This window comes from Crocodylus porosus, unplaced genomic scaffold (genome assembly GCF_001723895.1).
Source record: "Crocodylus porosus isolate Cpor-Errol unplaced genomic scaffold, CroPor_comp1, whole genome shotgun sequence".
In the NCBI taxonomy this organism is placed as follows: Eukaryota; Metazoa; Chordata; order Crocodylia; family Crocodylidae; genus Crocodylus; species Crocodylus porosus.
Window position 1 is genome coordinate 57,924,579 of NW_017728950.1, and position 22,980 is coordinate 57,947,558.

The 22,980-nt window shown below is 46.0% G+C and overlaps 1 protein-coding gene and 1 long non-coding RNA gene across 5 annotated transcripts in view; both read right to left on the reverse strand.

Annotated features, from left to right (window-relative positions):
* UHRF2 (ubiquitin like with PHD and ring finger domains 2) overlaps nt 1–22,980 on the reverse strand; it is a 165,499-nt gene that overhangs the window by 129,356 nt on the left and 13,163 nt on the right. For all 4 annotated transcript variants that reach the window (XM_019554794.1, XM_019554793.1, XM_019554795.1 and 1 more), the window contains one exon: nt 2,555–2,797. In XM_019554794.1, coding sequence (XP_019410339.1) covers nt 2,555–2,797 — 243 coding nt within the window. The remainder of the gene's footprint in view (nt 1–2,554; nt 2,798–22,980) is intronic.
* The window catches only part of LOC109323368, a 16,496-nt gene continuing 9,423 nt past the window's right edge, over nt 15,908–22,980 (reverse strand). Inside the window, exon 3 of the long non-coding RNA XR_002104640.1 lies at nt 15,908–15,995. This is a non-coding gene — a long non-coding RNA (uncharacterized LOC109323368). The remainder of the gene's footprint in view (nt 15,996–22,980) is intronic.

Below are 22,980 nucleotides of genomic sequence, written 5' to 3' on the forward strand. Positions count from 1 at the left end.
TTCCAGCCCTACTTCTCAATTATGTCATGAAAGATCCCTAATCAACAAAATACTCTGATCAGCTGTAAAGAACAAAAAATATATTCTTAAATTAAATACTTTTCTGCATTCACTAAAAAAAATGGCCAAACATGATTAGAAGTGAAAGAAGTCATGGAAGTCCCTAACACTGGAGACAACAAACTTACCAGCTGCATCCTGGGATGGTTCACCAAGCAGCACAAGATGCTTATACTGATGAAAGGGTAAAGATAGATGGGCAAAAGGACACCTACCCAAGCCCAAAGGCCAAGTGGCTTTTCCTCTTCACTTCTCAAAAGCAAAGATTGGGAAGGTACGTGGGGAAAACAGAAAGTTCAATTTAAAAGTCTAAAGAAGAGAAGTCAGGGTAGAAGATTTTAAGGGAAAGAGAATGTTTAAACTACCAGGCCATTAGAACGTTCTGACTCAGCCAGAAAAGGCTGAGAGGAACTGAGGAACAGTGTGTGTGGAAATATTATCCTTTATTCTCTCAATATAGAAACATGAGCGGACAAAGGGCTCAACTATACTTTAGGACTACATCTAAAGTAAAGAAAAAGGTCTTCAACCAAAGGATCAGAGTGAAGCCAAGAACAGAGTCAAAAAGCCCAAGGCCAAATCAATTCAATTTTTTGCAGGTTTCTCTAAACTGCATAGATTGAACTGATAAGTAAGTGACCCCATGTTCACTTTTCATACAAAAAGGCAGCCACAACCCTGCAGTGGCCCATACTAGTAGCCGGGGGGCGCTAGAGCATACCTTAGCCAGCTGGCCATGGCAGAGAGCCAGGAGCCAGGCAATTCCCCCAGCCACACCCCCACTTCAGCCTCTGGGCCAGCTGAAGAAGGGGTAGGGGGGCAAAAATCCACCCCTCCAGCCCAGCAAAGAACGCCCAACCAGGAGCAGCCCAACTGGGGAGGGGGGGGGGAAAAACCAGGGGCTTTCCTCCATCAACCCAGAGCCAGGAGTGGGTCTGGAGTGCCACAGCCACACACCCCTTTCCTGTCTCCAAGAAGCTGAGACAGGGGGCTGGGGGAAACCCACACTGAGGCTTGGCTCTGCCCTCCAGTGCCAGGAGTCTGTTTGAAGTCCCCTAGCCCACACCTGGGCTAAGCTCTAACTCCTGGAGACAGGAGCCGGACGCAGGGCTAGAGGCCGTCAGCCATGCCCCATCCTCCGTCTCTGGCCCAGTTCAGAGGGGGCGGGGAAAGCCTGCACCAGGGCTTGGCTCCACCCCCTGGATTCAGGAGACGAGGAGGGGGTCATGGCTGCAGTACTCCAGGCCTGTTCCTGGCTCCCAGAGGTAGAACCAAGCCCCGGTGTGGGCTCCTCGCCCCCCAAAGCCAGGCCAGAGATTGAGGAGGGAGACTTGGCTGAGGGAATTCTAGCCCTACTCTTGCTCCCAGGCATAGAGACATGCTCCCCCCCATCCCGAGCCAGGCTGCACCTGGCAGGGGGTCCAGTGCAGGGCTGGAGGGGTGGGTTCCCTGCCCGCCCCCCCCCCCGAACACCCTCTTCTCAGATAGCCAGAGGCATGCTAGTGCTATGGCTAGGGAGTCAAGGGACGGGCAGACCCCACTCTGCTGGAACAGACAGCACGCCCCAGGGCTGAAAAGCCTCCTGGGATGCTGGGAGACTAAGTTAACTTGAACCAGCAAGGGATCTGGGACAGAAGTTCTATAAACCGGTTTGACCTAAATGAGTTAATTCTGATACTACATCCATCCAGTTTAATCTTAAACCGTTTCAGCTATTTTGAAAGCAGTTTAAGTGCACTGTATTTCGGTTCTGTTACAGGTTTAAACCTGTTTCTGATCACTTTAGAAGGTCTGTGTGTAACTTCTGTCCCTAGCCTGAGACAACCATAAGTAACAATGTACTCAAAGAAGAAGCCTACTCAAATCCAGTGTAGCATTACCCCAGAAAAAAAACAAGGATAAAAATCAGTACAACTTCTACTTGTGTAAGAGTCATATACATCTGAAGCTGTCCCAAGGTAACAATGTGCTATTAGCAAGCAGACTATTATTATCTGTTCCCCACTGCCTTGTGGCAATAATAATAGTAATGCTGGTAATAGAGTCTACTGCATACCAGCATAGTTGCTCCTTTGCCAGTTCTGCACCTTCATGTAATTTACATCAGTATACAAAACCTATTAAGTTACACTGATGGAAGCTTGTTGTGTCTGTCCAGACCCATAATGAACTGAGCCCATTATAATGAAATTACCCATTGTACTGTGATGCTGAAAATAGAGGTTTTTTTCACTTAAGCATGACACTTCATTTAATTAAATTCTTTGTTTACTGAATTTAAGATTTTTTCAGTCCACACAGTGGAATTGTTCTTGATCCTACTAATGCTTATACAGAGGTTTAATCTTCAACATGTTCATAGTCCAAATAATTTCAAATGTAGCTTTAAAGTCAGCTATGTGAGGGAATGTTTCGAGAACCTCTGCCTATGAGACAAGTAAAATTAAACCTGCAAGTACAAATTAAAATTTTTACTTTCAAAACATGCACATACCTTGTACAATCCAATGCCAGGGTCAATAAGAAATGAGCGAGCAGAAGTAGATGGCTGATTGGGAGATCCACCACTTGTTTTCTTGACTTTGTTTTTACAGTTGGAAACAGCACATGGATTGCCTTCTCCATCATTATTAGTCATAGAAGTGGTGGTGGGAGCATCAGACTCAGTACGTATCAAAAGCTGAACTATATCATTCAGTCCAACATTGTAATCAAATAAAGTATGTCCATCTTCCAGCTGTCAAAAAAAAAAAGAGTAAAATTTATAGAGCTCCACCTTATTTTTAAGTATGAAGTTTTCTAAAATTTCCCTTTAAATACATTAACTCTAAATAATAAAAAGTTGTGGCAGATTTTTTTTAAACTCTGCCCAATTTATTTCAAGTAACTGTATGAAACCCATGGCCTCAATGAACTCAAGAGCAACCCCTATTGGTTGAAATCTTGGTGTCACTAAACCCAATGAGATTAACAACATAAAACTAAACAATTATCTTTGCAGAACCCGGGCTTTATCACAAAGTGGTATTTGAGATGGATATTTCCTACTAGAATTACAAATATCATAACAATGTGTTAAGCATAGGTAAAATGAGATTTTGCCAGCAGTTACAGTACTGTTTACAACACAACTAACTTTTGAGTGGCCTGGGGCCACAGGTCCCGTGGGCCCACCACACTGCGCTATGCAATGTGTCCCCTGCCCATGCCTCTGCTCTATACATGTCACACCACATGCCCTCCCCACACCACATGCCATGCAGGATCCTTAGGTCCCAAAGCCACCAGGCCACAGACTCCCACAGCCAACTCTGCTGGCATAGCACCCGACTCTGAATCGCCCCCAGAGGCAAGAACACAAAGTGGAAATTGGAGGAGGAAGGGGCGAAGCTGAAGACTCCAGCAGCAGCAACTAAAGGAGCGGGAGAAGTGGTGCCTGGACTAGAAGCTTGGGGAATCACAGTACAACTCCTTAAACTACATGTGGCCCACAGACCACCAGTTGGATAGCCCTGGCATGTACTATTAAAATAGTTTCACAATTCAGTCTTTCCCAATCTTCTCAAAGAAGCAAGACAAAGTTTGACATTTCTCTCTTCTCCTTATCATATAATTTCCTAAATAAAATATCCAGAAAAAAATACCTACAAAAACAAACAAATTAAAAGTATTCCGTTCATCTTTTGGCACAAAACACGTAATCTTTCCTAGCTGGTAGGGTCGGAAGGGACCTGAGCAGATTGTTAAGTCCGACCCCCTGCTATGGCAGCAAGGTGTTTGTCTAGCCTCCTCTTGAAGACCCCCAGGGTAGGAGCCAGCACCACTTCGCTTGGAAGTTGGTTCCAGATCCTAGCTGCCCTGACAGTGAAGCAGCGCCTCCTGATGTCTAGTCTGAATTTACCTTCTGCCAGCTTGTGACCGTTATTTCTCGTCATTCCTGGTAGTGCTCGGGGGAACAGGGACTCCCCCAATGCCTGCTGGTCCCCTCTGACTAGTTTGTAACAGGCCACTTGATCCCGCTCCCCCAGCCTTCTCTTGTGGAGGCTGAACAGGTTCAGGTCCCGTAGCCTCTCCTCATAGGGCCTGCCTACCATGCTGCCCCTGATCATGCGAGTGGCCCTCCTCTGGACACTGTCCATGTTGTCCACATCACTCTTGAAGTGCGGTGCCCAGAACTGGATGCAGTACTCCAGCTGCAGCCTGACCAGTGTCACAAAAGGGGAGGATCACCTCCTTGGACCTGCTCGAGATGCATCTGTGGATGCATGACAAGGTATGGTTCACCTTCCTGACTGCATCTCCACACTGCTGGCCCATGTTCATCTTGGCATCAATGATGACTCCAAGATCCTTTTCTGCCTCTGCACTGACGAGAGATTTTGTGAGTGAGAGATTATGCTTATAAAAGGAATGCAGTGGAGGGTAAAGGGTCTGCTCAGTCTTCAGATTTAAAAAAAAAAAAAAAAAAAAAAGAATGTCTTCCAAATTGAGAGCACCTACTAACTGGATTCAGGAAAGAAGTTTGTTACCCATGTTTATCCAAGACCACAAGGCTTAAATGTATTGGTTTAACTCAGAAGGTATGCCTCAGTAACCTGCCGGTTCAGATGCATATATTTGACTGTATTGCACATCCCTTTAAAAAACTTCTACATTCTAGAATCTACCCATCCTTACAAAGTAAAACCATATATACCCAGGCTAGATCACTATGCTTAGTTGAGAATCAGGATCTATCATGGAGCAGCCCTGACATGCCACACTTTCAGCTTAAAGCATATGTAAAAGAGCTACAAGGATGTTACACATTGTACGTGGAATATCTTTGTTGCTCATTTGCTATATGATCATATGATTAATTGGCTTTAACATGTGGCTGGGTTACTGCTTATGGAGTGATTAACATCTTAATCTCATTGTAATGTAATTTGTACAAGAAGCTTAAATTCAGGCTTCTTCAAACATTTTTTTTTACTTTGTGACACTAAGGAAAGGCAGAGAACTCAATGAAAAAGTGTGCAATGACAGTATTTCCAATATTGTTTTAACAGCCAAAGTTTATAAGAACTTTCATTAAAAAAAAAAAAAAAAGAGAACAAGACTGTTTTAACTCTGATTAAACTTTTTAAAAACAAAAGATATTACAACTTCTCTGCAAATGTTATCTCAATTTTCACGCACAAAGATTTCCCTACCCCCTAAATCAGTAGATATGTGATCTTACAACAGACAGGAAATATTCTAACAAGACTAAAACATCATTTCTTCTTCTTTTTTTAATTTATCATTAAACCTGAAACAAGCAGTCTACTTAATATACAAGATGTAGCCCCCAAAAACTATCTTGTCACCTTATTAAGCTAAACAATATGATATTTATAAATATTTATGCCACTAAGATTTTCATTAGTTATCCCTAGAGAGCAAGTAATAAACATTAAAAATCCTAAAGTAAAAGGTCTTGGAATAATATGGTTTCATGCTTAAAAAAAGTAATCAGCGACATAAACTAATATCCATCTGTCATGGCTCCACATTTTTCCTTTAAGTTAAATGACATTGCTAGGTGCCATTTTTTTTTGTACAATATTTCATTTTTTCCAAGTTGAGACTTACTTTCCATCTGTACCCATCTCTTCTGGTTAGCTACCCTATTCTTGAATTAGAGCGTCAATTTTCATCACGTGAGAAAAAAAAGCGTACATTTAATTAACTTTAACAGAAATAAGATAGTCTACAAAATGGTGTGGTGAGTAAAATCTAAAAGTAAAACAGAAAATTAAATACTGGCCCCTGGAAAGTAGATTAATCTTTATGGAAAATGGGCAGTACACTCTAGCATTTCTTATTTGTGTGTGTGCATGTATGAATTCTATAACTGCAACTATTTAGCTGCTGTAGGACTTTCGTTACTCAAAGCACGCAAATAGTTTAGAAATTCCTTTGCAACTAGAAAGCTACCTGTTTTTCATAGACATCAGGGCTGGAAGGGACCTTGGGAGATCATCGAGTCCAGCCCCCTGCCCAAAAATTGATACATTTCAAAGACCTTCCCCAGGACAGAAGTGAGGCTGACTGGCCTGTAGTTGCCAGGCTCTTCCTTCCTCCCCTTCTTGAAAAGAGGGACCACACTGGCCCTTTTCCAGTCCTCAGGGACTTGGCCCCAGCACCAGGAGTCCTCGAACAGCCATGCCAATGGCTCCACGATGACACCAGCCAATTCCCTCAGCACCCACGGATGAAGGTCATTCGGGCCCACCAACTTGGACACATCTGAGCCCTCCAGGTAATCCTTAACTAGGTCTGAACTAGCAGTCGGGGGACTCGCAGCCTTCCCAGACTCTCTACGCTGTCACCCGAGAGCGCCCCGTTGTCAGCGGGCAGGGACACGGAGGCAAAGACCTTGTTGGAGAGTTCGGCCTTCTCTCGCGCATCCGTCACCACCTGTCCTGCCCTGCCCTGCCCCATAGAGATCCCATGTTACCGTAAGACTGCTTCTTGCTACCTATATACTTAATGCTAACAATGATTTTTCAAACATAATAACAGTATCACTGTTAAACAATACAATGTAACTGCTGTATCTCTATGCTTCCAAGACGATATAAGTGTAGCAAAACTATTGTAACTTTAATCCCATTTCACTCCAGATAACGTTACAGTAATTTAGCTGCATCATCTCAGGGATCCTAGTTTTCTGTTTTAAAAAAAAAAAAAAAAAAAAATCATACATTTTCTGATTTAAAAAACAGCAAATTCTCTGATTAAAACCCCCCAAATCCATGATTAAAATGAAATGCCACTATATATATTAACTCAACACAATGTTTTATTGATATATTTACAACTTTAAAGCAGTTTGGAAGCTGACCAGTGCCTCAATCACTATAGTAAAATAAATTCTAAATACCTTTAAATTTTGGTATTTGATTTTGAGTTTATCACAGAAAATTAGAGCCCCTCCTGCCCCCTTCGCTCACCAGGATGCAGGTCCAGGCCCCTCACTACCAAGCCACAGCTCCCCCACCCCTTCTGGTGTCCCTCACTCCCCACCCACAGGCCCCTGGGCCCTACCAGTGCCCCCTCACTCCCCAGCCACAGCTCTCCCCCACACCCTGACAGAGGGGGCCCCCCAGGAATACAGACCAAAAGGGACACAGGTCTGCAGCCTCCTGTCCCCCACAGCAACTCCTGAGCCTTAGCTGCCACCCAAGGGAAGTGGCAGCTGCTGAGGCAGAGCAAAGTACAGAGTCCAGCTCCTCCTCCCCAATGGGGGGGTATGGCTAGAGCAGAGCTCATGAAGGGTGGCAGGTATGGGCTACCCGCCCTGCTGCCCTCCCCCTGGGACCTCCATGGCCCAGCGGGTGGGACCTAGCACAGTACGGCAGAGCGAGGCAGGGCAAAGAAGCTTGTTGCCACTGCCAGGAGCTTCACACTGCCATAACGAAGCACCCCCTGCCTGCCTGCCAGCAACGAGGGGCACAACTCCACCCCCCACTTCTGCCAGTCATACAGGGGGTGCCTTGCCATGGAGGTGCAGGGCTTAAAGCAGTGATATCAGGCTTCCCTGCCCAGTTCTACCCTAAGCCCCATACACTACCCAGCTGGGCATGAGCCCCAGCCCAACTCCCTCTCTCACTATGGCCTCAACCCCACTCCCCTCCACCAGACTGACCTGTGATACCTGCTCTCCAGGCTGCCTGACAGCCATATGCACATGTGAGCACACACATGTACATGGCGCCCCCTGCCTGACCACCCTTCTCTAGCTCCCACTAGCCCCTTGCAGGCTGGAACTCTGCCATCCTGCAGAGAACTCTTTGCAGAAGTGGAAAATCCATGCATTTCTCTGTGAAAAATCTGCATTTTTCTCTTGTTAAAAAGGAAAATCTGTGGTTTTTTTGGTTTTCCATAGGAAATGGAAAACCCAGATCCCTGATCATCATAGATGCATCTACATTTAACAATTACATTGTAACAGCTCTCGATCTGCAGCTAATCCTCTCCTTTTAAAGCAGGTCAATGGTACACATTTGCCTATAACCTAAACTAGGAAAGCAAAGATAGCCCATGTTAGGTTCTTATCCTGTATCATCAGGATAAGAAATTACTAGGATCAAACAGAATATGAAGAATTCTTCCTCCTCTTTCCTTTACTGGGAAAGAAGCAAGGAAGTGAATTGCCTTTCCACAACGTGTATTTTTATATTAAAAATTAGAAGTATTCTTCATTACAGAAAACTGCAGAAGCTCTTTTCAGTTACAAGATCTCAAAAACAGGGAAACGCACGCTGTTTCTCATTAACATCAAAAACATATTTTTTAGGGATGATTAAACACTGGAAAAGCTACCCGTTACTTGCCCTACAGCAAACTCCACCAAAGTTTCATGTAAAGGTTCCTAGGCAATTTTACTTTGGTAAAAGTGTGTGTGTATTTTTTTTTTTTTTTAATCTGAAATACTGTTAGCGTATTATGCCTTTTATTATTTAGGCAGTAAGTTCTATCTTAGACTGCATCTAGGGTTGCAGTTTCCAATATTTCTTCCGAACTCTCCCTTCAGTTCCAGGACTGGCTCTGTTAAGTTGCTGTGCTTTTACTGAACTATGATAGAAGTGAATCTCTTGAGCCAACTCCATTGTGATACATCAGTCCTGATTTCTTAATCATTAAGGAAATACTATTACAAATTGCACAGTAGTGCTATCTGGTATATTTGTTTAGTTCTTCTGTTTTGCTTTTTTATTCTCTCAAATAATACACTCTCACAATAGTAAAGAATGTCAGTCAAAACATAAACGCCGTTCTTTGGTACAGAGGCCTTTGGTACAGTTCCAAAAACAGGGTTATCCTACTTCCTGAAGGCTTTATTAGCATTTCTAAACAAAGGCAATGGGGAAAGCAGGATAGCAAGTCATGCCTCACTGTGACTGGTTCAGCAAAAAATGTAAATTATTAGATACATGTTGGCTCCTATAATTCTTATTTTTAGTTATTTAAGAAAGAAAACGTAAGTAATAAAGCTGTAGATAGACTTCATTTAGGTGAATTATTTCAATATTTTTAAAGAAAAAGAAAGCACAATATTAGTTTCTTATATATGTATTGGAAGATTAGAATTCAGTGCAGTTGTTTAGATTCAGCCTTCATATTTCCAACACCCCTGGCTCACGTGAAGGATTCAGCTTCAGAATGGATGAATCCAACTTCCCAACTTGATGCATCTACTTCTCCATTCTTCTGCATAAAGAATTATTTCTAGCACTTTGTAATTAGATTAAATTTCATTGTGTGTGTTCATAAGACAATTACAAGAATTACAGAAAATATCTGCCAACAGTTAGGAAGTTTTCCTGACATGAGCTAAATCTGTTTGCTGCAGTTTTCCCCTGATGCAGCACCTTACGTTCTTTTTCACTGAATTTTATTTTATTGTCTATAGACTAGTTTTTCTCCCTGTTCTTTACGGCAGCCTTTCAAAAACTGGCATCACTGACTTTCTTCTAGACAACTTGAATGAACTGTTTAAGGTTTTTCCCCACAGCTTGCATTCCAACCCATTTATTTTTTTTGTTGTTCAACTCTGGATGCTTTCTAAGCGCTTTATAACTTTCTTAAAATGCAGTGCCCAAAACTGGATGCAGTAACTCAGCTAAGGCCCAACCACCACTTACTACAGTTGTATTATTACATCCCATGTCTTGCATCCAATGCTTCTTTTAATGCAACCAAACTTGCATTCTCTTTTCTTACAGAAACTTCACACTGATAACTTTTGTTGGGTTTGTTGTTATCCACCATAACCCCAAGATCCACAGTAGTACTACTGTCAGGCCAGTTATGCCCCTGTGTGTGACACCTTAATTTATTTTTTTTAATCTTTGTTGAATTTAATTTTTTCTATATCTGCTGTCTTCAATTTTTCAAGTTCCTTTTGGATTTTGGTCCTATCCTCTAAATTATTTGCAAACACTCACACTTTTGTAGCAATGCCAATGCCAACTATCAACTATACCTTCACCTGGCCAGAACAGAAAAACACTGAATGCTTGCTTATAAAGAACTTCTGGAATCTGCCATAAAAGCAATTTAACCTTATATTATCTGTGATGTGCAGAGTCCCCTAGACTCCCACAAAAATAAATATCAAGTTAGAGAGATAAAGAAGCTTATTTCTTATACACAAAAGGAGAGTTACTTACCCAAAGGTTAGCTAGAATTTTTCTTGAGATGTGGTGTCCTACGTGCATTTCACTACTCCTGTGCCATGCCTTAAGTATAGTGGTAGGTTCTTCAAATCTTATTTATTTAGCTGCTAGAAGATGGTATCCCAAGATGATTCCACCAATGCAAGTGCAAATACATATTCCAGTTATCCATGTGGCAACCTTGCAGATATTTGTTACCAAAACATTTAAGAAAAGCCACCTTGGTCACCTAAGCCTTGGTGAAAGGAGCTCCATTATTAATTAAAACTAATCTAGTCAATCATAATGCAGACTAATGCACTCCAAAATCAACTTTGATAGGTAAGCAGTGATTACACCATCTTTCATAGTCTCTTGAGCAAAACTAAGTCATGGGGACAATCTATATAGCAGGCTTGTCCAACATGTGGCCCGCGGGCCACCATGCAGCCCGCCAATCCATTTAATCTGGCCCAAGGCGCCACCATGAGGTAGGCAGGGCCAGCCCACAGGCCCCAGCCAGCAGCAAGGGGAGGGGAGCTGGTTACCCCCACGGGGCCGGGCTCATCAGTGAGCCAGGTCCTGCCGCCGCTGCCCTGAGGGTGGCCCCAGCCGCATCTGAATAGACAAGCTGGGGACAGTGCATGCAGCTTGTTCTCTGGCTCCACCCCTTGCCTCAGCACAGGGCCAGGGGAGCTGCAGCATGGCCTGTGCCCTGCCCGCATGCGTGATGGAGGCACGGAGTAAGTTCCCGTACAGAGCTGGAGGCACCTTAGGGCCGGGCCGGGGCTGTGGGGCAAGCGGTTGCCAAAGCCGGGCTGGGCAGGAGGCAGGAGGAGCCCGGGCCTGAAGCTGCATTTGTCCCCTCTGGGCCGAGCTCCTCCTGCCTCCTGCCCAGCCCGGCTCCGGCAACCACGTGCCCCACAGCCCCAGTCTGGCCCCAAGGCACCCCCAGCTTCACACAGGAACTTACGGATGTCACTTCAGGCCCTTCCTCCCATACCTCCCTCCCCTTCTGCATTTCCCCCCTGTTGATACTGCCCCACTCTCAGAGATGGGGCAGAGGGGCAACCAGGAGTGGGGCTGGAAATAAGGCAGCAAAGGTCAGGAGGCTGTTGGGAAGATAACACGAATCAGAACGAAGGAGGCAGTAGTGCTGGGAAAAGAACACCAGGCCAGGGCCAGGAACAGGTAAAAGAAGGGCTAGGATTAAATGAAAGGAGATCCTCTCCCTGCCTGTGGGGAAGGGGGAGATGGGAACACCAGGAAAGGACCCACAGCCCATGGGGAACAGAAGGGGTGGAGAAGGCAGTAACTAAATGGACACCCCCCCCACCTGCCTGCTCTGCTCCCTCCCTGCTCCTCTCTCGGCCCTTGAGAACCAGGTACTTAGAAGGGGGCTGTAAAAGAGAAGAGGGAAGTGTCCTTGTTGAGGAGGAGAAGACAAGCAGTTGGTTTGAATTTGGAGCTGGTCTTTTTTAATTGGGAGATATACTGAACGTGCTGGACTGATATTACAGGTTGCAGGAATGAAGGCACAAGGCAAGGGTCTCTCTCTGCCTTTGGGTGAATCAATGATGAACCAGAGCTCCTCTGGGGTTGCCCCGTCCAGTCTGCAGAGCCCCTGCAGCTACAGTGCTGCTCAGCATGGGGTGGTGGGAGCTGTGGGGCCCTGCCCCACTCAAAGCAAGCGCCGAGCTGAAACCAGTGAGAAGCTACAGCCCTCTAACAGATTTTAGCAAGGGAAATCACTTTTGTTGATTGCTTGGCCATTTCTCCAGCTCCTGCACAAGGATCTGATTGGGACTCTTCAAGGAGGCAGAGCTCTTTTGCATCTACTCAACTGTGCAATCTACTCTCAAAAGAGAACAGCAAGGATATAGAGCAGAAAAAGGCCAGCAACACAACAGCCAGGTACACTGCTAAGAGTGTAATGTCTGTAAGTGATTGGAAACCAGTGTACACTCATAACAGAAGTTCAGCATAATAAAACAGTTTATACTCATAACAGAACAGAAGTTTGGCACGCATAGACTGAGGTAAAAGTGGCAGAACCAGGTCTAAGATTTGTCCCCCAACCAAGGGGCAAATGTGTGCTCTTGGTTAGGAAAGTCAGCAAGACCTTGAGCATGCTGGGAGGGAAAGGAAAACGTTGGAGGCTGGCACCGTAAGGGCCCTGTGGAGAGTGTTTGGAGGGAACGCTCTCTGAACAGGAACACGGTTTGATAGATTGAAACAGGTTGTCCTACTGAAACACTGAATGATTAGCAGGAATCCGGGTTTTCCATTTCCCAAGGAAAAATGGAGACAATCATGGACATTTCTGTTTGCCAGAGGAAACCGTGGATTTCTCATTTTCTAAGAGTAGACATGTACATATTGTTTTTACACTGTGCAGCAGATGTGTTACTAACAAGTTATTAATTCAATAAAGGTAAATCTTCTTGAAGATTATTCTCAAAAATGCCCACATTTTGTTGCTTTGATTAGTTTCCACTCTGGCTGATATCTTTTCCACATTTGATCTGTCAACTTGCACTATGCTTCTTTCATTCATTGAGAAGTGAGTAGAAGCAAATGTGTCTATTTTAGTCAAGTGTTTGGTATTATTTCATTCTTGCTTTCATATTGTTTTTATTTTGAATTTTAAGCCACATTTCCAGACCCATTTCATTGTCACTTCCTGTAACTTCATTGGTGTCAAAGGTCACGTGACATCACTTCCTGATGTGATACCACTTCCTGTGAGGTCTTTGAATATGACTTGCCAGCCCACTGGGTGATAAAAAGTTCATGATCCAGCCTCACATTCAAAAAGGTTAGACACCCCTGCTATATAGCTTTAACGTGTGAAGGAAATGGAGTTTGCCTCACCCAGTTCACAATTAGAATTTATGCCCAGCGTGAGGTTTAATATTAAAAAAAGGATAAATGATCTGATTTATGTACAACTAAACACTTAAGTCACTTCTTGATCAAGTATTGTGAGATTTTTCCTCTTATGAAGCTTCTATTACAGCTACTCTGATCTCCCAGCTAGAGATGAACCCCCGTAACTTATTCCTCATGTTAGTTTAAGCTGTCCCTGGGTGTCATTTCAGTCCCTCCGGCAGAGAATTAACTTCTCTCCACTCACCCAGCAGTCTCAAGTCTTTCAAGGTACTGAGAGTCGTCTCTCTGATAAAGAGTTCTCATTCCTCAACGCTCACATGTCAGGCAGTCACCACTTCACTATGGAAGGGTTAGACAAAATACAGCCCATGGACCTTTACCCAGCCCACAGCAGGTGCCTTGATCCCCTGGCTCAGGCAGAGTCCAGCTGTGGTACATCCTGCCTCCCCCGGGCACACAGCAGGGCTGGGGCAGCTCCACAGGGCTTCTAGGCAGCCCAGGCAGCAGGCAGCTCTTGCCCTACAGTACCAGCAGAAACTCATGCACCCAGCCCTGACCCCACATCCACCATACCTGCTACAGGCTCGCCCACCCAGGCTCAGAAGCCCTGGTGCGAGACAAAAGCTGTTGCTCAGTGTAGGGGGGAAAGTGGTCCTTCCCGCTGCCTGCAGTTCCCTCTGCAGCTGCCCGGAGCCGATGTGGGGCTGCCCTGTCTGCTCTGTGCTGATGTCACTACCACCTCCAGGCTGTCCCAGGGCAGCGTTGGTAGTGCAAAGCAGATGCAGGGAATCCTGGCAGCAGCAAACTGCTAGCAGTGGGAGAGGGAGGGGCTGCTTTCCCCCTTCACTGAGCAACAGCTTTGTCTCACACCACCGCTGCTCAGCCTGGGTAGGCACAGGGCGCATGGGGTCAGGGCTGTGTTTGCAGTTCCCCACAGGTACCACGGGGCTGGGGTTGACAGTGGCAGCAGTTGGAAGGAGCCACCTGCCACCTGGGCTGCCTAGAAAAGCAGTCCAGCCGCAGAACCGCCCCAGCCCCGCTGCATGCCCAGGGGGCGGCAAGACAAGCCATGGGCAGTTAGTGCGGAGCAGGAGTAAGACAGGCTAGGGCGGGGCTGTGCACAGGTTCTGGCTGATCCACTCCAGCGGGGGTGAATCTGGAATGGGTGAGGGAATGCTGGGGCTGTGCGCTGCTGGTGGGGGCAGGGAGGCACCACAGTGCCCATGGGCTCCAGGTTGTAGCTGGTCAGCCCCTGCCCTGCAAAGAGGGGTGTGCACAGGGGGTCCCATGCACACCCCACCATACCCACAAACCCTCCCTCACAGACTTCACAATCACACTCTCTCCCACACATGCTCATGCACCTCTGGGAGAAGCCCTACTCACTCACTCCTATGTGTACACACGCCATCTGACATGCACCCACGCATGCACCAACACCACACACACACACACACACACACACTCTCCCGCTCCTCACAACCCACAAACATTCCCCATACAAACCCCCCATACCCACATACACCCCCAAAGCCCCTCCCATACCCCACATCCACGCACATACCCACACAAACCCCATACCCACCTCTCCATACCCCCTCCACACTCCCCTACAATATGCAAAAAACAGACCTCATTCTGAGCTATTATGCAATCATCTATTTATATACACCACACAAACACACACAAATCAGGGCAAAAATACTTAAAAAAAAAAAAATTAATGTGCTATTGTCAGTGTTCCATTTTTACTATATAATTTGTTTCCCCCCCCCCCCCATTTCCAAGACTGCAAATCCCCTTCCCAAAAGGAGTATTTCTGGGGGCAAGGGGAAGGACTTCCAAATCACAAGGGTCAGAGATTAGGGAGCAGGACTTCCAGTCTCAAGATGGCAACAGGGGGGCAGGGCTACACTTACAGCCCTCAACAGCTCACCAAAACTTGTTAAGTGGGTCTCCACCCAAAATAATTGCCGACCCCTGATCTATGGCAATTGGATCCCTACTCCTGCCTGAAGACAGCAAAGAAGGAGCTAGTACTTTATTAGAGTGAGATTCAAGCACCGATTACAGATCCCTGCCCCCTTCCCCCCCACACAGCCTTCTATAAAGTTGAAAAATACATTTATGGACTTTCTAAACTCCCAATCAAGGATGTTGTTGAATTATGTCACACAAAAGACTGGCCCAAATGGTGTTTATGTGGGTCCCAGAGCCTTACTCTTACAGCAACAGCAGAAACAACAACTTGACATGAACATTAATATTTAGAGTTCATTCTGGTTCATTCTACCAGAGACCAGACAGCTTCAGTGACTCCACTAAGAAATCTCTCAACCTGTTATTTGCAGGGCAGCTGTCTGGAGCTCAGTTACCAAGAACTGTACCAACACAAGTCTCTCTTCTAAATGGCAGACAAGGTTCTTTGGGTGAATTTGATATCTTTATTAGACCAACTTATTTATTGGTGAACAATTTTTAAGCAAGCTTTCGTGTTCAAAAACCCTTTGTCAGGCTAAGGAAGTTTCAGCAGTTAATGTGTGCTCTTCCCGGATGGAATGAAAAGTAAAAAAGCCAGAGGCTGGGCTGGTATGCATACCAGCACCCCTACAACCTACTACAATCTTCTAAATAGGCACTGTTTTGGAGTCATTCATCGTGAGATTGTACATATGGAAAAACAACCACTTGAAGGAAAGAACATTACTCACAATTAAGTCAAGTTCTTAGAAATAGGGCATCAATGGCCCAGTAGACAATATTTGAGATTCTGCCCTCTGCTCCCTCCTTCTTGAAGTCTGTTTTGCTCTGAAACTCGCGGGATGAGGGGAAACAGAAGAGGGGTGTGGGCACACACTGAGCTTGCACCCATAAGCACAACCAGAAGAATTCTGGTTACTGGTACTGGTTATTTTTGGTCTGCTTGTCTACGTACACGCTACTGTTAACAAGCATTGTGTCAAAGACTGGCCACTTGACTAGCAGAGTCACTTGTGAGTCTTTAGTACAAATTCACTAAACACATGAAGAGTGAACTCAACTGGCAGGGTTCTCCTTTGCTTTCCAATAAAATGCCACATAACCTAACTACGTGAAAGCTAGATAATCTCCTTTTACGTATTAACTTACCCCTAATTTAGTGTTAAGATTTTATCCCACATTTAGAAATGTTTTTTTTCTACTGGTAATATTTTGCCTCATACCCAGACTTCGATGTTTAAATCTGTGGATGAATTGACAGACATAAAAGATGTTGAATGTGTCCCAAAGAACTAGAAATAGACATCAAGTAAATCTGTATTAAGGTTTCAATGATTATTGTTTCAGGGTACATTTCCACAGCTAACTACCCAGGGAATTCTTGTGTGTACCTTGGTTGTCAAGACATCATTATTATTATTATTTTTTTTTTTTTTTTTATCTGCTAAGATCCAAATTCCTACGAGCTTCTGGTCTCTGGGTGCAATTCATTCCTTCTACAAAAAGCTATATCCATTTAACTATTTGTTCAGAATCCCCCAGCTCAAACAAAAGAAGAGGTACCCTCTTGCCATATTCTTGAGGATATTCTATTAGGAATCAAGTTTCTGCTCTTGAATGCAGCACGTCATCACAAAAGCATCAAGGCTGGATGCCACTTTTGACAGAGCCAATCTGCCATTTCTATTTAGAGTGTGTTTGCACCATTTTAAGTCACTGCTTGAGTAGTCAAGAGTATGCTATTGAAAAAGCATTAATGTTGGTGCTCGGAAGATTCACTTTCCAAGTAGCTCCAAATGGCCTCTATCACTAAAAGCCTGAATTCCTCAATCATTTCAGAACAACTAGCTAGTGTGTCCTTCCCCCAACCCCTATTACATAGAGAGGCCAGTGAAGGAAGTTAATGGTTCCCAATACTAACAACATAGTATGGAGTTGTTACCACAAAAAAAAAAAACAAAACAGGTATCTAAAGTTCAGTCCAAGATGGATCTGGTCCATTTAATGCATTTGTCAGGGACACATTATACTGAGTAGAAATTTGCTTTTATTTAAAAGAATATAGCACTTTTGGACCTTCCTGTCACAGGGAGAAGCTAAGTGTATTGAGCCAATGTCCCTAGTTAAAATTCTCTGGGGAAGTTAAAAATGCTGGGGATTAAAGTTCTGGAGGAAATAAGGCAGTCAGCCTGCTAATTGTCTCTTATTTTGACTGAAGACTATGAGGGGAGCTTCTTCCAAAGTATAAATCGGGTTAGAATTCTACAGCTGCCATCCTTGCCAGAATGAAAGTACCAGAACTACCAGTCTTTCATTCTCCTTGTGGCTAGCATACCCATAAAAGCTTGTTGGAACTATACTGACCTCCTTAAAGAAGAGAATCTTCTATGAGAGGGGTGAAGTAGTCCTTAGAAGGGGACTGAAAATGACTGCTGCTTTAAATTGCTTTTTGACTGAAATTAAGTTATTATGACGATAAACATTCTTTAAATCAGGGGTGGCCAACCTGCAGCACAAATGCTACAAGTGGCACAGGCAGCCCATCTGTGGCACATAGCAGACTGGGGAGGGGACAGGCAGTGCAGCAGCAGGTAGTACAGGAAGCAGAAAGCAAACAAAACAGATCATCAGGCAAGGAACACAGGGAAGGAAACAGAAAACAGAACAGATTGTGCACGGAAAGTGGATTAGAGTGGTACCTGAAGGATGTGAGGCTAATTTGTGACATGCCTGCCAAAAATACTGGCCCCCTCTGCTCTAGATGGGGCAGTTCTAGAAGAAGAACTGAAACTATCCAACAAAGTGTAGCATTTTAGAAACTTTAAGTACCACCCACCTAAATGGATAGCTTTCAGTGAATCAAGATTAATAAAAAGGTACTTATGTATAAGTAGAAACCTGTTAGCTTTGAGAAAAAAAAGTTAATTTTCATAAAACTTCATGAACACAGATCAGTTTATTTCTTCCTTGGAATGCCTATAATATGCATCCTTAAATAGTTAGTTACACTTTAGGATGCGTTAAAGCAGTGGCATCCAACACAGCCCACACAAATGGGCTGAAGCTGGTCCACAAGATGAATGGCAGTGTCATTTCAGAAACCAGATCCAATGCAGGCCATTCCAGCTCCCCAGGGGTCCAGAAATTATATGGCATTAACTGCTGCAGGTTCAGAAACCAAAGTAATTAATGCTGCCATTTCTTGTCCTGCCACATCAGCTGGAGAGCCACCTAGAAGGGGTGGGGTTTTGGAAGCACACAAGATGAGTGCCTGAAACCAGGCAGTCAGTCTGGCCATGTAGGCAGAGGAACTCCCAAGAGATAAGGACTGCAGAAAGTAGCCTGACAAGCACCCAAGAAACCCAGGATGAGAGCACTCCAAGTAAGATATGGCTTGTGGGGACACTAACCCAGAGTGGGGGAAGACTTTTAGTTTGCAAAGCAGCTTTTTTGTTTTGAGCTTGATACTGAAGGACCAGATTGTGCCTACAAGGGAGATGTGGATGCCACTCACTGTTAAACAGCCTAGTCTGGAGTCAGGGACCCAAAGGGCTGTGGGGGGCAGACTGAGGCTGGACAGGCTAAGGGGCAGAGGTAGCCTAGCCTGGGGTCAGGGACCTTAGGGGCTGAAACTGATTCAGGCTGAGGCTGGGAGGCCCAAGACCAGCAGGAGCCATTTGGTCTGGGGTCAGGAAGCTACTGCAGTGAAAGCAACTCAGCCTGGAGTCAGAAACCCAGAAGGCTGAGATAGAGGCACAGCAGCCATACAAAGTGCAGAGGACCAGAGAAGGGAGGGATAAGGCCACAATAGGTAGGCTTAAAGCTAAGGGTGCTCAAGAAAGAGGCTGAAGCCTAAGACAGGCAGAAGCCAAACTATGGTCAGAGCTAGGGGCTCAGCATGCCAGGTGGATCTGCTAGTTAACAGATGGGGCCACCAGGACCAGTGGACAATCTGAAAAATCTTTGAGGCATGGATGTGGCTGTAGAGAGGCCTTAAGGCAACTTGTGCCATGTGCAACTGATAGGGCCAGGAGGCCCCCATCTTATGGCTCAAAGGGCAGGACTGGGGACAGTTGGATACAGAAGGGACCTGCTGGTCCAAAAAAAGGCTAGGACTCTATCTGGGACCCTGGGGCAGCCTTATCATAAGATAATTCCATGAAGGTGTGGCAGGTGAGAGGAAAAGGAAGAGGACCCTGAGGGGCTGCAGTAGGGTAGGAATTGTGTGGCCACTTGGGGCTTGGTCCATGCATACATGCACTGCCCCTCCTTCTGCTTCACACCTGTAGCACAAGGAAAAAGCTGACACTTTCTACTCCTTGGTTTCTCTTGCCCAACCAGCTGATAGGAAGAGTGCTTAGATTTGAGCTACAGGCCACTGCTCGTAGCTCAAATCTGAGCACTCTTCCTATCAATTGTAATGCATTCTCCAAAGCTTCTTGCCTCTCAGCTTCATTAATTGTCTATCTCCTCTAATACCTCCCACCCTTTTTTTCCCCCCCTGCAAGGGGGTAAGAGGGTTGAGACCATCTCAGACCTGTTCATGCATTCTTTCCTGTCTGTAATACCCAACACCTCCACAGCTTAAAAAGACCTGACAAAGAATAAGAAAAAGTGTGTGGGGGGGGGGGTTCTTGTTCGTTTTGTTTTGCTCAAGTTTGTCATCATAGGTTAAATACTGGACATATGTGACAAGTCATGTCTTTTGTTCAATGATGTGAGATGGGAATGAAGGACTTTACTGTGCGCAAGTTCTCCACATGCACCTCCTCAGCTGGAAAGTAGCACCAGACCAGGCTTCAAATCTCTCCAGCTAAGCAAACCTATGGGAAGAGCCACTAGTCCAGGGGCTAAGGATTTGACTCGGTGCTAAGTACTGGTAAAACCTTCTGCAAAGTATTGATTCAGGATGCGTTCCACAAAAAGCCCTGGCTTTGTCACCTTGAGAAGGGGTATGCAACATTTTCTAGCCACTGGCTAAAGTAACCCATCCCAGGCTGGAGGCAGACAGGTGGTTTAGCACTGGCACTTATGCCCAGAACAACCCGGGTAGAGCACCCAAAGGCAAAGGCATCACTCAGAATCATGGGGCCTAAAGAGAGGTGGCTCGAGGGATCACCTGGCATTCTTGGTATAGCCCCTTTGGCTCTAGATCCCGCTGCAACTAGTTGGTTCCCACCACCTATTTTTCTGATTCTGCTTCTCAGGTTGTTCTGGATTAATCTTCTGCTCGTCCATTCTTGAACTGGGACCCTTGAGCTATAAAAGTTTGCCTGGAAACTGGCTGAAGTCGCATGCTCCAGGACCACAGTTGTCATGGGTGACTTCAATTACCCAGACATCTCATGGGAAGATCACAGCAAAATCCCAGCAGTCGTAAAGCTTCCTCTCATTCGTCGATGACCTCTACTTGACTCAAGAAGTCTATTGGCCAACAAGAGACAAAGCGCTGCTCGACCTGGGACTGGCTACAAGGGATGACCTAATCGGCGACCTAGTGATTGACGGGAAGCTGGATGACAGCGACCACGAGCTGATCACCTTCACCATCTGCCGTAAAGCTGGCAAGTCAGTCAGCAACACGAAAGTCCTTGATTTCAGGAAAGCTGACTTTGACAAGCTCAGGAGGCTTGCCAATCAGGCCCTAAGGGACCATGATCCCAGGGAGAGGGGAGTTCAAGAAGAGTGGTTGCTCCTCAAGGGAGCGATCCTCAATGCACAAGCTAAGTCTATTCCATCTTGGAGGAAAGGCAGCAAGAGGGCACAGCAGCCCTCCTGGCTCTCCAGGGACCTAGCAGACCTCCTACAGCTAAAAAGAAAAGCCTACAAAGGATGGAGGACGAGATTAATCTCCAAGGAGGATTGTTCTGCATTGGTCCAGTCCTGCAGGGAGCAAACCAGGAAAGCCAAGGCTGCAACTGAACTCCAACTAGCTTCTAGCATCAAGGACAATAAAAAGTCCTTTTTCAGATATGTGGGGAGCCGGAGGAAAAGCAAGGGCAACATTGGATCAGATGCACCAGATGGGGCAACTGACGCCCAGGAAAAAACCAACCTATTAAATGGGTACTTTGTGTCAGTTTTTCATCAGTCCCATGGGACACCCATCCCCGCTACAGAACAGGGAGGTCTGGGTGAGGGAGATCCCCTGCCCTCCATAAATGCTGACCTCATGAAGGAACATCTTGAGAAGCTAGATACCATCAAGTCAGCCGGCCCTGACAATCTACACCTCAGGGTACTCAAGAAGCTGGTGATCATCACAGCCCAGACTCTGGCACAGATCTCTGAAAACTCCTGGCGCTCTGGTGTAGTGCCCGAAGACTGGAAGAAGGCCAATGTGGTACCCATCTTCAAGAAAGGAAAGAAAGGGGATCCAGCTAACTATAGGCCCATCAGCCTGACTTCTATCCCGGGGGAGGTCTTAGGAAAGTTTATTAAAGAGGCCATCCTTAACAGACTGGCCAATACCAACATCTTAAGGGATACCCAGCACGGGTCTGTTGTGGATAGGTCTTGCTTGACCAATCTCATTTCCTTCTACGATCAGGTGACCCATCACCTGGACAAGGGAGAAGAGATTGATGTCATATATCCTGACTCCAGGAAAAACTTCGATCTGGTATCCCATGATCACCTCTTGGCGAAACTGGCCAATTGTGGCTTTGGGTCCTCCATGATCCGCTGGCTGGGAAATTGGCTTTGTGGTCAGACCCAGAGGATAGTAATTGATGGCAGTCACTCATCATGGTGTCCTGTGATCAGTGGGGTCCCCCAAGACTCTGTCCTTGGACCCTGTCACAGAGCTCTCAGGTGCTCTGCGTCTGAGAGCAGAAACAGCTCGGGAGAGGCCCCTAGTGGTGGGAAGGGGGAAGCACAGCTGCCAGTCACCAGGACTGTGCAGGTGCTGGTTGCCCTAGCAACCAGGGAAATCTAGAGCCAGGAAAGGGTGGAGCTTAGCCTTTCTTAAGCCCAGGCAGAAGGCCAGGAGGGCAGTTCCTCTCCGGCAGCCGAGGGAGGAGGAACTCAGCCAGAACAAAGGGGAGAACTCTGATGGTCAGAAGATCCCCTGGTTCCTGCTGGGGGTTGGTGCGCGCTCTCTCTCTCTCTGGTAGGGAGAGATTTGTATTTTGACCAGAACAGTCTAGCTTTATTGTTGTAGCCTGGGGGCTTTGCATTTTGTGTTTTCTGTTTTACCAGAGGACCGGGTGAGGCTATAAGTGGTTGGAGGAGCCTCATAGGAGCTCCACGATAGCGTGGGGTTTCCTGGCGCCAGAGGGGGCGCAGCTTTGTTTGGGGGCGCACTGGCCCAGGCCCAGAGCTGAAGGGGTCAGCGAGACGCCCCGAGAGCAAACGAAGGGCCGAGACATAACAACACAGCCCAAGCTAGATCACACCAGCACCGTCTGCGAGGCTTGGGCTGCAGTGTAGGGAAGGAAAAGGAGCCGCAGACAGCACCCCTTGTCATCGGGGCGCATAAAAATGGGCAGCCTCCCGCTGATTCTAATCATCTATTAATCACAAGTAAGATCAAGGCATGGCAGGCGAGTAAGCAGGCGGTTGGCCCATTGCAGGAGGGCAGAGCCACACGTCCAGAGGGGCTCCGAAAGTAGGACTCCTGCTACAGACCCATATTGTTCAACATCTTCATTAATGATGTGGACATTGGAGTCAGAAGCGGACAGGCCAAATTCACCGATGACACCAAACTTCGGGGCAAAGCATCCACGCCAGAAGACAGGTGGGTGATCCAGGCTGACCTGGACAGGCTCAGCAGATGGGCAGATGAAAACCTGATGGTGTTTAACACCGAAAAATGCAAGGTTCTCCACCTTGGGAGGAAAAACCTGCAGCACTCTTA